Genomic DNA, 13,990 nt, shown 5'->3' with positions numbered 1-13,990 from the left:
TAATTAACATTTATTCCAGCTGGGTATTATAGAAAAGGTAGGAAATGTAGCCTGGATCGGGATTGTTAGGTGAGTTCACATACAGCTGCATGGTCACACTCGAGTGATTTTGATCTTTGGCATCTTGAAAGTTGGTATCTAGCATCATAATGGAAAGTTTCATCCTCTCCCTTATCCTGTTCAATATTTTTTTCAATAACATGAATAAGAGAAAACATATAATTTACAAACAAATTTGTAATTTATAAATGTAAAACGTAGAAGGAATAGGTAACAGTGAATATTGGAACTGGAATAAAAAATGCCTCACAGGTTAATACAAGGGCAGGGGGAACTTCCTATAAAATTAAGCCCTCATCTACTTCGTGACCTAACAGTTTCACTATTTGGTATTCACATAAGAGAAATGAAAGCATATGTTTACAAAAAGACCTGCACAAAAATGTTTATGGCAGCATTATTGTAAGACCCAAACCTGGAAACTACCCAAATGTCCACTAAACTTGAGAAGATAAATTGTGGAATATTACAAGAGTATACTCTTCAGCAATACAAAGGAATGAACTTCTGATACATACTACAATGTGGATGAACGAGACCCCAGAAAGTACAAACTATGACCCCATTTATATGAAATCAAGTAACACACAAAACGAATCTATGGTGACAGAAATCAGAAGTGGTTTTCTGGCGACAGAAGGAGAATTGACCTGAAAGGGGCATGAGGGAACTTTTCTTAGGTGATAAGAATGTCCTGTCTTTAGGGTGTGATTCTACTGGTGTAGATAATTGCCAAAAGTCATCAAACTTAACACCTAAGACCTGTGCTTTTTAATAGACAGGGTCTCACCATGTTTGGCCAGGCTGGTCTCAAACTCCTGGGCTCTAGTGATCCTCCTGCCCCAGCCTCCCAAAGTGCTAGGATTATAGGCATGACCCACCACACCTGGCCTGACCGGTGCATTTTATTGTATGTTAACTATACCTCAATTTTTTTTTAAATGTTTTTGGTTTGTTTTGAGGTGGAGTTTTGCTCTTGTTGCCCAGGCTGGAGTGCAATGATGCAATCTCGGCTCACGGCAACCTCCATCTCCCAGTTTCAAGTGATTCTCCTGCCTCAGCCTCCCAAGTAGCTGGGATTACAGGCATGGGCCACCACGCCTGACTAATTTTGTATTTTCAATAGAGATGGGGTTTCATCATGTTGGTCAGGCTGGTCTCAAACTCCTGACCTCAGGTGATCCACCTGCCTCGGCATCCCAAAGTACTGGGATTACAGGCGTGAGCCACTGTGCTCAGCCTAAAAATGTTTTTAAAACATAGACAGGATCTTGAGTTGTGCACATAGCTACAACTGTACAAGTATGCTTGGGTGTGTTGAGGGATAGGAACAGTGCTGGCACACACTAATAGTACTCTGTGGGAAACTCGAACTAGAGCGTGATCACAAACAGCTGACTTCAACCCAACCTATGGGCTTTCTTATAAACCTTTGCCTATCCCACTGTTGAAGAGTACTATAAACCTTTGCCTATCCCACTGTTGAAGAGTACTATTGCACAAAAAGGCAAATTTCCCGTTCACAGATGTTTTTAAGTAGAAACTAGATGTCCATCTGTTAACATTAGAAGATGGCAGGTTGATGGAGCAAAGATGCTTTTTTTTTTTTTTTTTTTGAGACGGAGGCTGGCTCTGTTGCCAAGGCTGGAGTGTAGTGGCGCGATCTCGGCTCACTGCAAGCTCTGCCTCCCGGGTTCACGCCATTCTCCTGCCTCAGCCTCCCCAGTAGTTGGGACTAATTACAGGCGCCCGCCACCACACCAGGCTAATTTTTTGTATTTTTAGTAGAGATGGGCTTTCACCATGATAGCCAGGATAGTCTCAATCTCCTGACCTCGTTATCTGCCCACCTCAGCCTCCCGAATTGTCGGGATTACAGGCGTGAGCCACCATGCCTGGCCTAATTGTTTTTGTTTGTTTGTTTGTTTGTTTCGGTAGAGATACGGTCTCACTATGTTGCCCAGACTAGTGAGAGCAAAGATTCTTAAACTGGGGTTCACCAATGAACTTTGGGAGGGTCCAAGGACCAAGTGAACTGATATGCAGAAAGTGCACACATGTAAACATGTGCATTATTTTCAGAAGGTCCTTAACCTCCAAGTTCTCTGGGATTTCTTTTAAAGAACTTCAAACCTAGATAAACTGAGAGGTTCAGCTCATAAAATTTCATGCACACACCCAGAGTCATGCCAAATGAAGATGTCTGGACAACAATGCCCTGCATATACTATGGTGGTCCCATAAGATTATAATACCACATTTTTACTGCACCTTTTCTATGCTTAGATATGTTTAAAATACTTACCTTTGTGTTACAGTTGCCTACAGTATTTACAGTAAAATGCTATACAACTTTCTAGACTAAGAGCCCCTGGCCATACTATGGAGCTTCAGTGTGTAGTAGACTACACGGTACACCTAGGACTGTGTAAGTACACTCCAGGATGCTCACACACTAACAAAATCACCTAACGTTGCATCTCTCAGAAGGCATCCCCATCGTTAAGTGGTACATGACTGTATATAAATACACACACACACAAATTACACATACCATTTCTCATCTTTTTCAACTCCTGATCCTGTGAAGGTTGTGTCGGACTTCCCAATAAGAGGGAGCAGGAAGCTTGACTTATAATTTTTCTCTGCTTTGTTGAAATACTGCTTTTTAATAAACCCAAAGAAAATCTCCAGCTTTGTCATTGTTAGCTTCCTTTTTCTATAAGAAAGTAAAGATGTTCCCATAAATAAATCAAGCCATAAATATACATAAATACATTAAAGAGAAGCTTTCATAATGCTTATGGTTTTCTCACTTCCTTACAGCATCTTTTTTTCACTTTGCTGAAGCTCTTCCTCCAAAGTGTACCTGGAAATCTTTCATTTGCTCTTTTTTTCTCTTTAAATTCATTTTCAACTCTTTACCTGAGACATTAGTTAACATTGTTTTTATCCTGCCAATCTTTATCATCACTTACACTGATAGCACTGATACACCCAAAGGAGAAAGTAAATACGACTTTAATACCAGGAGCTTTAAGACTCAAACACAGCCATTGATTTCAGCCCCTGCCACCACCTTCCCTGCCCACCCTCCACTACCTCCTACACAGACACCTTTTTTCTGCCAGGAAAAAATGTCTGAATGGTCAAGAATTTTAAACATATACTTCAACAGATGAAAAAACTGTCAACCTAATTACTACCTCTTAAGTAAGAACTTGCAACCATTCTGACCTTTGATATTCCAGAATAGCTGATGGCTTTTCTTTGGCATTTTTACTTTGCTAAGAGGAGAATGCTAGTTAAGGGATAGAGCAGAATAGCTCTAACGACAAGAGCTGCCGCCAGTTACCCTTCCTTGTGCAGCACTTAAAATCCTTTTAAGTAAACACTGAGGGTTGGTCTAAAGAATATCAGCTTAAAGGGGTGACAAATAATTAACTGGTCCATAGTACTTCAGTCTGATCTTGTTTCTACTTCTTAGTTTCTGGAAATATAAATTGTTCGTCCAGGTAAAATGAAAACCTCAAAGTCTCCCTCTCACCATTCGCTTCTAATAAATATGACCAATTTTTAATTATTGATTGAAGTAGACTTATTCTCCATTACAAAAGTTTACTTCCTTGAAGGAGGACATATATCATCTCCTGGCTTCTTTCTGTCCCCTCATTCATTCTTCCCCTGGGAGGGACTTGTCTAATTAAGGAGTTAAGTAGTAACATACTTACCATAGGTTATTATGGACATAGGCTGATATGCCCCGCTCTCACCTGGGCCTCTTCGGGACTGGCCTGTCTTCAGAGCGCACCACTGCTCTAGGGCTGCACTGAGCTAAATGGGAAAGTCCCTGCCCCATTAGTGGGGTACAGAGCAGCTTGTCAGTAACATTCTGGGATACAGAACAGTGGTACAGAGCAGCTGGTCAATCACATTCTGGGTTTCAGCATTAGAAAGCCCATTGTCCATAGGTAAAAAGGAAGCCACATTCTCCAATATCCATTTTACTAGTATTAAAGGTAGTATTTTGGCCATCATATGCCTTTTTTTTTTTTTTTTAACTTCTCAGTTGGTTTAGATTTCAGTAGAGAAGAGGGATTCTCTTGGTTGGGTCCTCTCAAACCCCAAAAGGATATAGTGTTCTTTCCTACAGACATCATTTTGAATAACATTAAAAGCTCATATGGGAGATGTTTAAAAATCAGCTGTATTTCTGTCTCATTCATATATTTCACAGATGCAAAGTATAAAAACAAAATTCTTTTAATTTCTAAACTGACAACACTCTTCTTTCAGTGGATCGTTTTTGTTATTGTTTAGTGGGTGAGTGGGTAAGATGCAGTGGAAAACTCAAAAGACAGAGTAAGCATCTCTCCTGAAAACCTCTTACTGATGAGATACGGATTTTTATGAAACCTCCCCCAAATGCAACAGAATGCTTAAGATCTAAGGTTTAAGGATTCAACTGATGGTCATCAACCAGATCATAATTTGTTCTGTTAACCTCAGCCTACTGAATGAATAAAACACACTACAAGATTGGAAGCTTTTTAAAATATAATTTAAAACTATTTTGTACCAGTACAATATATTAATTTTACAAATGTAAAATTTTATCAGCTGTTAAAGCATTTGCAAAAACCACACATTCTACTTCAGCTTTATTGCACAATATCTATAAGAAAATATTAATTTTTAAATTAGAAAACATAAAAATGCTTTCAATATAGAAGAGACAATCTGATTTTAAAGACAATATAAGAATGTCTACTCAGAAAATAACAAACTTTCACAGGATACCAGGCTGGACAGATGCTTCGGCAGATCCGGTACAAAGCACTGTTTAAAACCAGTCCAAGATACTTAATCCAAACTGTATCATCATTCTTCATTAGAAATCTAGACACCACTCATGGTGGTTTCTTATACTTTAAAAAGTTGAGGCATTTTCAGTGTGAGCATTCTGAATATCTGTTACATATCAAAAACAATACTTCCAACTCAGCCATTTGCGGGGGTCTTTTTCCTTCATGCAGATTATTACTGGCAACTGTTTTTAATGACTATTCATGACCATTTTATTTATGCTGATAGAAAACATCAAGTTAAATACACTTTTAAAAGTTTGTCCTTTACAAAAATCAGTTTATAAATTTGCATCATAAAAAATTAGTGTTGAGACCATCAAGATGGCCTTCATTTATATATTAGTTGGTTTTCCCAGAGCTGGGATGGCAGATGTCTCACTTTTCTATGTAGTGTAATCAGGAAATAAATCCAAGCACTAAACTGGAATCCCAAGATAGATTAATAAGGTTGCATGATGGATTTTAGGGGGTTATGACCCTGGACCCATATACTAATGTGGGTGTTAAAATACTGACAGCAAACCCTGGTGGGAATTTAATTTACCTCAGACAATAAACATAATCTGGAGACATAAAAAGGAAAATGTTCATTTACATATTATCAGTGTGGCTGTGTGTATCATAGAAAAGAAAAAAAAAATTATTAGAACAAGGATTCACCAGATGGATACATATATAGACCACACATCTTTTCCTATTAAAGCATGTTGATTCAATCTCATGTGTTTTCAAGTTTATGCCTTTGTGGCCAGGGAAATTATCTTTTGGAACTTATGGCCTGCATAAGCAAAGTCAAATACGATATCACACATTTGTGTAGAGAAAATAATTATTAAAATAGTGGTTATGTACTAACAAGTTTGTTGCAGGTAGACAGAATTATCAAAAACCTAAATGCTTATTTAAAAAGTTTGCATTATGTAGAATTTCTTCCTTAGGAATCAAAGCAGTTGCTTTCCTGGAACTGCATTTTTCAGAACTGCTCAAAGCACCTCATCTAGACGAGTGTTTTAAAAAATATATATAAAAAGTCTATAATGAGACTTCAAACATCACATATTTCACCTCTTACAGGGTTTTTTTAAAATCATGTATCCCTTCCTTAAAGTCCTTCAGAATAAAATAAAAATAAACTCTCACATTCCATTAGAAAAAAATGGAAACATTCATGGTCTGAAAATTTTATGAATTTCCCCAAATTTTGCTACTATGTGCAATTTCTTCACACACAGGTTTTGAGGAAACCCCTAATCATCTATCATGGAATAGTCAGCTAATGGACATGCCATAGAAAATTTACCTTAATAGTAGTAAATAGATTAAAATCTATTCCATAAAATAAAAATGTCCTATGACTTCAATTTAAATACATATCTGAAAAGCTAAAAGGAGGTTTTTTTTGTTTTTCAAAAGTGCTAATTATTACATTTACAAGTCTCTTCAATACATCATGTCCAATTCTTTGTAAAAAACTAAACCACCTTGCTTTAGGCACACTGCTTGATGAGTTTCTAAGAAGCAGAGGGGAAAAAAATCACTTGTCAATTAATCCAGCTTCCTTAATTTTACTGAAGAAGAATTTCTCCAGGATATTGGCACATTTGTAGTATTCACTCTCAGGGGGGTTGTACTCTTTGCAATTGGTAAAGACTCGCTGTAAGTCTGCCATGAATAATTTCTTAGACACGTAGTACCTATTCTTGAGGCGTTCACTCATGGTTTTCAGATCTGCACAGGAAAAAAAAATATTAGCCATCTTTGACTCATTTTAAACAGCAGCTGATAAAACTGGGACTGGGAAAGAAATCTCTGTTGTTGGTTTGATTACATTTTTATCATCCCAATGCTTTTATTTAAGAGAAATTCTTATGATCAAGGAAAACAGTTCTTAAATCTTATGTTCATTCTCTTGTAGGTTTTTTTAAAATGTCAAATCACAGCCATTTTAGCATTAAAGGGACCATTATTAGTCATCTGGTTCAATCCCCTATTCAGCACAAGGAAGCTAAGTAGATTAGCAACAATAAGTATGATGAACTGACTACTGTTAGCTATTCATTCAGAACTACACAGAAGAAGCTCTATCTAGATGGAGCAGAGCAGGTGGAACGTTGGTATTGAATCATTTAATTACTTAAAACTATCAGACTGCATTTGTTTCACTAAACTCACAGTTGTTTTGGTGTCATATAGATAAAGTAGAGAAACTAATAATAAATACATCTGTGAACACACCAGTGACCTTGCATGTAAAATGACTCGAATGAATTTTGCTTCAAGCTCCATCTCTGAAATAAGAATAACAAACTTCATTTAATAATCTATTTTCTAAAGCAAGTAAGCCTTGTGAGACTATTGCAAAGAATTTCCCAATATAGCTGCTTGCTTTAAATTGCAGAATTTTATAGGTGAAAACAGTACTCCAGCTAAACTGATAAAACTAAAGAGGGGTTTCCTCAGTCCTCACTGTCAGGACTAATTTAAAGAATTATATGCAGATTAGAATAGATGCTAACATTTGTCTATTTATGGTTCCCTGGTTGTCTTGAAGTCTGGCTTTATTGTTAAAAGCTATAATTGTATTAACTACGTGTGGAAAAATAAGTCAAATGGGGGGAAAAAAAGCCACTTTTGACTACCAATATCCCAAATTCTAAATATGTTACAAAATTTCCAGGGGGAAAGAAACCTATAACCAAATACACTGGGATCATCATTTAATAAGGTAAGTAAATTGATGTACAATATCCCCAAATGGGAAGAAATTCATTTGCATCAATATCCTAAATCCACCACAAAAGCATCAAAGAAATGGAAAAAAGCTGCTTCTGCCTATCTCTTGATTAAAGCCTATCTCGATTAGAGTGTATGTCATCACATCTATAAATTCAACTTTCAACTTTTCTTTCTTCTCTAACTAAAACAGTTTGGAGACAGAGAAAAATCTAAAAGCATTAAGAAACACAAAGACTCATCAAATCCACACTAAATGTCCCATCCAAGTGTGACTAAACAGATCAAAATGTTCTCTCATTTAAGGAAGAAAAAAACAATGAAATTGGCCCTAAGTAAAAGTAGATGTTTACATTCCTTTCACTTTTCCACCTAAATGTCTACCACTTAAGATATGCTGCCCAATATAATATTTATAACGTTTTAAAAGGAAGAAACATGTACCCCCCAAAAAGGTGGAGGGGGAGCAAAAGGATGACACAACACAAAGAAGTTTGTCCAAAAGCTTTCAAACTACTTTTAGGAGGTGGGTAAGAAAAGATGGAGAGAGCCTAAAATGCAACAGAAACAAAGCAAGAATTATGGAGGTGTCTGGACTTTTCTGAATAACTATAAACAATTCTGAATACTTCCTTTCTATTCTATAGCTATAGATAGCATTTTTCTTCCTCTGGCCTTCTTAGAGTTTTTTCAATTGACAAAATGAGGTGGGTTAAAAAAGGTGACTAAATATTGGTGGTACCAAATATAGAGACACCATCAAATTATTCTGTTTTCATGTCCCTTCCCCTTAATTTGGGAAATCTGGATAAGCAGGAAAACCCTGCCTAGCCATCCATGGGTAACAAGAAGTCATGCTTGGGCCAGACTATACAGGTGATGTCCAGTGTGTGACTCCCTAAATAAAACAGGTTAGATCCCATCCATATGAGAGAAAACAGGTTAGATCCCATCCGTATGAGAGAAAATCCCATCCATTTTTAGAATATGGGGAAAGTAAAGTAACGTTATTAGAAAAATCAAATAAGGAAACAATGGGAAAATGTAAAATTATTGATTTGTCATTCTTGTCTTCAAATACATGATAATCTTGGGGACAAAACTAAATATTTTACTCAGCATCTAAACAATACCAAGAAAAAAAAAATACTGCCCTACTGAAGAACACCATTTATAGCTTTAATTAACTTTGTCCAGCACACATTTCAGCCCGTCATTGGCCTTGCTCAATTAGGTCAGTTTTCCCCTCGTGAGACTCAGCTATGCACACAGGTGGTATCCAACTGGAGAAATTCACAACCTTCACAGGCTGGACCAAGCAAAACACTTTCAGAAAGCAGGCTGTAAGTAGGCTATGATCCATGGGATCTGCTAGACCTATCACTGCACGTCTTCAGAATGCATGTGGACAAGGGCTGAAAGGGCCCCAAACTGACACAACTTCCCATGAGGGTTTCACAAAAGAAGCTGAGACGGTCCAGAGAAGAGGATACAAAAATCAGTTAATTTATGGTTAGAAATAGACACAAAGAGTTTTAACATATTTTGCACATAGGGGACAATACTGATTCCCAAATCAGCCTTCCATTCAGAATTCTAGGCTGACTCAACCCTACCCTTTATTTTCTTGTACTGAAATAAATAGTGGTAAGGCAGAGAGAAGAGGGAAAGAAAAGCATATAGATGTGTGTCCAGTTTAAGGGGTGTAGGCTACTGAAATCATTACTACAAATATATAAAATATTCATGTGAAACATTTAAATGCTATAGAAAACACCTATAAAGAACTCAGTTACCAAGGAGCTAATGCGTCCCTTTCACTCTTCCTTTTCGCATTTTTAATACTTCCATAATTTTGTTGTTGTTGTTGTTGTTTTGTTTTGTTTTTTGAGACAGGGTCTCCCTCCAGTGCCCAGGCTGAAGTGCAGTGGTGCAATCACAGCTCACTGCAGCCTCAAACTCCTGGGCTCAAGCGATCCTCCAACCTCAGCCTCCCAAGTAGCTGGGGCTTCAGGCGTGTGCCACTGCACCTGGCTAATTTTTTACTTTTTGTAGAGACAGGGTCTCACTACCTTACCCAGGCTGGACTTCCACAATTCTTAGCACCTGGAATAGATTACAAGTAGAAAAGAGACAGAAGACTCTGGCTCTCTCCAAAAATATGGCCACATAGCTGATAAAAACAAAACATTTCAGCTAGCTGTCTGTCACCCACACAATGCCAAATTAGTTTAATTTGAGCGTTCTCAATTGATTCAATTAATCATTCATTTTAGCATAGTGTGGGCAAAGCACCAAATTGCACAATTCTACATTTCTGAAGACATCCTTTTTTGTTTGATTTTGGATATGAGACAAAGCCTAAAATAAAGAGTATATACAGTGACATTAACAGTACCCATCAAGGGCATGGAAAATCCAGAATTGTGGTAAGTAGAATTTCTCCCTCTGAAAGCACAGCAGTCAAGTAGTTTAACTTCTTTCATTATTATCTTGAAAAATTATTAAAAGGAATACCTATTTACGACAGACTCAAAGCATAGCAAGAGGATAAGCTGATGTTTTCTATTTGCACCAAACAGTTAGAATATAAGCAAAGTTGTATCTAAAGTACCAGCTTTCATATCTAGTGCTATCTGCAGTTACCCTGGATTTTCTGTGTCTAGTGTCATTAAGCTCACGTGGGCTCTAAACGACAGCTGCAGAATGTCTCTAATGAACACAGCCACCCACTTCTCTGCCACCACTGCCCCTCCACGGTGCATGGAATCCCACCACCCGTCAGACACTTCCTACCCTAAACAGAGGAGTACAAATCAACCTCAGCAACCATTTGTCCCCCACACCGCCATCCAGAGTTTTAAATCTATACTTAGAAAATGTTAATGGCATTACCCATGGGGAACCTTATAACTTCATAATATCCCGGAGCTTCTGTTCTCTTCACAGGTTCCATGAAGGGCCAAGCGCTTTGATGGCTCTTGGGTAAAGAAAAAAGTAAGGTATCTAATATGGAAATTCCATGTGGGAAATCATTTCAAAATATGTGCATGAGGTGAATAAAGAGGACACCCACCTTCACCTGCTGGAGGATGCTCTTGAGCGTGCTGTAAAGCTGGTCAGGGTCTCTGGGCTCTTTACTTGAAAGGAAAAAGGGAAACAAGGAGCAATGATTAGATTTTTACCCTATTGCCAGCTGATTACTATTCAGCTTATTCTTACAAAAACCTAAAATTGGAATCATTCCAGAATGTTTTAGGAAACTCAAAACCCACCAACTGTTGTGTGAGTGATTACAATTAGTTTGCCCATTTTCTTTAAGTTGCTGGCTGGGGGGGAAAAATCACTTCCATTAACATCCTTTTGCCTGTCATACTTACCTTTTCTCTTTTCCACTGGGTTTCCAGCCTGTCTCTCCTATACGTCAACGAAATGAAACACTGAATGAGAAGTGCTTTTGGTCAAGAGAGTAACATAGTTAATACTTATCAAAAACAATAAATTACAGGCATGCCTCAATAAAAATCTACTTCTGAGAAAAGACTGAAATTAATGGCAATTAGTTACTTCCTTATACTGCTAACAATATAAAACATTTCCAAGACTAACAACGCTGCCCCATATGTTACTGTTTTTAAAGCAGGAACACCAACCTTTCAGTGGAGAGCACAGAAAATAAATATGTACAGTACTGTGGGCATGTGTATTTTTTAAACTGAAAGTCAAATGTTCTGCTGATGACCCTGTAAAAGAGTTAAGCTGTTATTTTAGGTCAGAACAAACTCTGTCCTGGTCTCTGTTCTATTTGGCTAAGGCCCTGCTTGTAATGCAAGAAAGTTTAGTGTAGCAGGTAGAAAACAGCCTGGAGTCTGACAGATCTGGATGTGATTTCCTGTTCTTTCCTTAAAAGGTAACTCTCCCTAAATAAGAGTAAGTTGTCTCTCAGTTTATCGATCTATAAAACAGAACCCTAAAAATCAGGTGGTTTTATCCCTATTGAGAGTAGTTGATGTATAAAAAAAAAGCACAGATAAATGTGTGGCACAAGTAGGCATTCAATGATCTGGTTGCTATTATGTCATTAATAGAGATATTACATGGAAGTAGAATTTCTGGATTTAGCATAAAAGTAAGATCTCCCAGAGGGCAGATGTAATAAAGTGATATATCTTGCCAAAATAACATTTTATTTTTTCTGGAAAATTTTTGCTTGTTTGATTTTGTTTTGTTTATTAATGCTTAAATATATTAAAAAGAACTTGGATTTGAACGGAATAAAATTGCCAAATGATATTCAATGGCTTTTGACCTATAAAAACAACTATTTGGTATGGTTTAACCCAATACAACTCAACTCTAACATACAGCCAAGAACCCTTAGGAAAACTACTGTAAAATAGGGAATATGAAACAAGGTATACAATTTCAATCACGCATAACAAATAATATGTTTTAGAAGTTTGGGGAGACTAGTTTAGTCAAGCACTGACCTTGGAGGTTGCAACCCTGGTGGCAATGAGACACGGTGCAACGGTAAGTTGTTTGGACATCAGAACTGGGCTGCTTCTAATTCTGACCGTTACTGGCTATGTGCCCTTTAGCAGTAAATGATCTAACTGCTTTGGAACTCGATTTCCCCATTTATAAAATAGGATTCCCTGCTTTCAAGGTTGCATATGCGTAATAATTCGCACTGTGCTACAAATAGCAGACTCTTAATAAATGGTGGATATTAACAGCTATTACAAGGGGGCATCTAAGCTCCCTTTGGTTTGTTTGTATTGGGTGGTAGGGAAGACATAAAAGGATGACATTTGCTGCCTTTCTTAAAAGACTAGAGATAACACAGAGACAGGCAGGGCAATATAGCTTTCCAAGTTACTGCATTCTGGAAATTGTTTCAAACACAAATCACAGCATTATTAAAAAATTTCACTTTTAAGACTCCGTCTCAAAAAAAAAAAAAAATTTCGCTTTTAAAAGAAGGTCTATACGTACTAATTCCAGGAATGCTTTCTATAGGAATCTGTCGAACTCCATCTTTAAAACATGAAAGTCCAGGGTAAACTTTTCGAATCTGTGCCTGTTTTCTTTCAATCAGCTTTTTAATTATCTGTAAAGCACAAGAAGGAAATGTGTTTAGGGAAAGAAGTCTATGGATACAGTTCAAGTCAGCCAACCTAATGAAATGTTTTCCTAACAAAACAGTCTTTTTTATGAAATGAGATGGGAGAAAGGGGTGAATGGTATTTAACAGGTAAGAAATGAACAAATTATATTATACCATGTCTATTTGGTGACATTCACAAAAATATCTTTGAGTTACTTGTCCCTGCCATCCAGAAAAGCCAATATTGAGAAAACACACAGCCCCTAGGGCCCACTTGTCATCTGTAGCATAACAGCCAATTATTTTGCCCTGCCTCTCTGAGGAGGCTCTGCCAGAATTACAGGAAAGCAGCCCAGAGCATTCACAACTCAGTCAAGTGACAGAATCTCTTCACATCCCATAACTAGGAACTGTTCCCTTCAGACTAGAGAGGCAGGTAAACGGGCCCCAGAAAGTCCCCAAAGCCTACAGTAGTTAAAGCTTTGCTATTTACACTTTTCAAGGCTGGAGCTCCAACCTATTCTAGCTGCATCAAAAAAGCAGCTCTATAATAGTAGGCTGTCATGAGAAGAAAGAAAACAGTAATACAATTTAAAGTATCATCTATTAAAGCAACACAACCATGACATGAGCCATCACATTGACTGAGAAATGTTAAGAGATGTTTTGTTTGTTGTGTAAAATAATTATTAATATGCTGAGGTAACTACTTCCAAGACAGTGAGGTTATCCCTTTAAAAAAAAAAAAACAAAACTAAAAAATCACCATCCGGAAATTAAACATATCACAACGAAATTTTGGAAAAATGAAACAAAACAATAGAAATCACTAATTGCATTCACAAAGGAAAACAAAAAAAAATCTACTTCCTGATTGATTTCAAACATATAGCTGGTAAATACTGCAGCATGAATATGTAATCCTAACAGTTAAACAAATAACTTCATAAAATGAATGAGCTAGTAAAAGTATATTCCTAGTAAATCTAGATCAGTGCTGTCCAATAGAGACATAATACAAGCCACTCATGTAATTTAAATTTTTCTACTAGCCGCATTTTTAAAAAGCAAAAAGAAACAAGTGAAATTGATTTTAATAATGTATTTCATTTAACCCATTATATCTAAAATATTGTAATATACAATTGGAAAAAAGTGTAAGATATTTTACATTGCTTTATTCATATGAACTCTTGAAAACCAGAGGATTGGCCAGGCG

At 37.0% G+C, this 13,990-nt stretch overlaps 1 protein-coding gene across 1 annotated transcript in view; it reads right to left on the bottom strand.

The window, feature by feature from the left end:
- Nucleotides 1-4,599: 4,599 nt before the first annotated feature.
- The window catches only part of KAT2B (K(lysine) acetyltransferase 2B), a 126,740-nt gene continuing 117,349 nt past the window's right edge, over nucleotides 4,600-13,990 (bottom strand). The window contains exons 16-20 of the mRNA XM_011933775.1: nucleotides 12,660-12,774; nucleotides 11,042-11,078; nucleotides 10,738-10,801; nucleotides 10,557-10,641; nucleotides 4,600-6,656 (exon numbers count right to left, since the gene is read on the bottom strand). Of these exons, the coding sequence (XP_011789165.1) occupies nucleotides 6,463-6,656; nucleotides 10,557-10,641; nucleotides 10,738-10,801; nucleotides 11,042-11,078; nucleotides 12,660-12,774 (495 nt within the window). The 3' untranslated portion in view covers nucleotides 4,600-6,462. The remainder of the gene's footprint in view (nucleotides 6,657-10,556; nucleotides 10,642-10,737; nucleotides 10,802-11,041; nucleotides 11,079-12,659; nucleotides 12,775-13,990) is intronic.

Source organism: Colobus angolensis, unplaced genomic scaffold (assembly GCF_000951035.1).
Source record: "Colobus angolensis palliatus isolate OR3802 unplaced genomic scaffold, Cang.pa_1.0 Scaffold129, whole genome shotgun sequence".
NCBI lineage: Eukaryota > Metazoa > Chordata > Mammalia > Primates > Cercopithecidae > Colobus > Colobus angolensis.
This window is presented reverse-complemented; position numbering and strand designations above follow the sequence as displayed.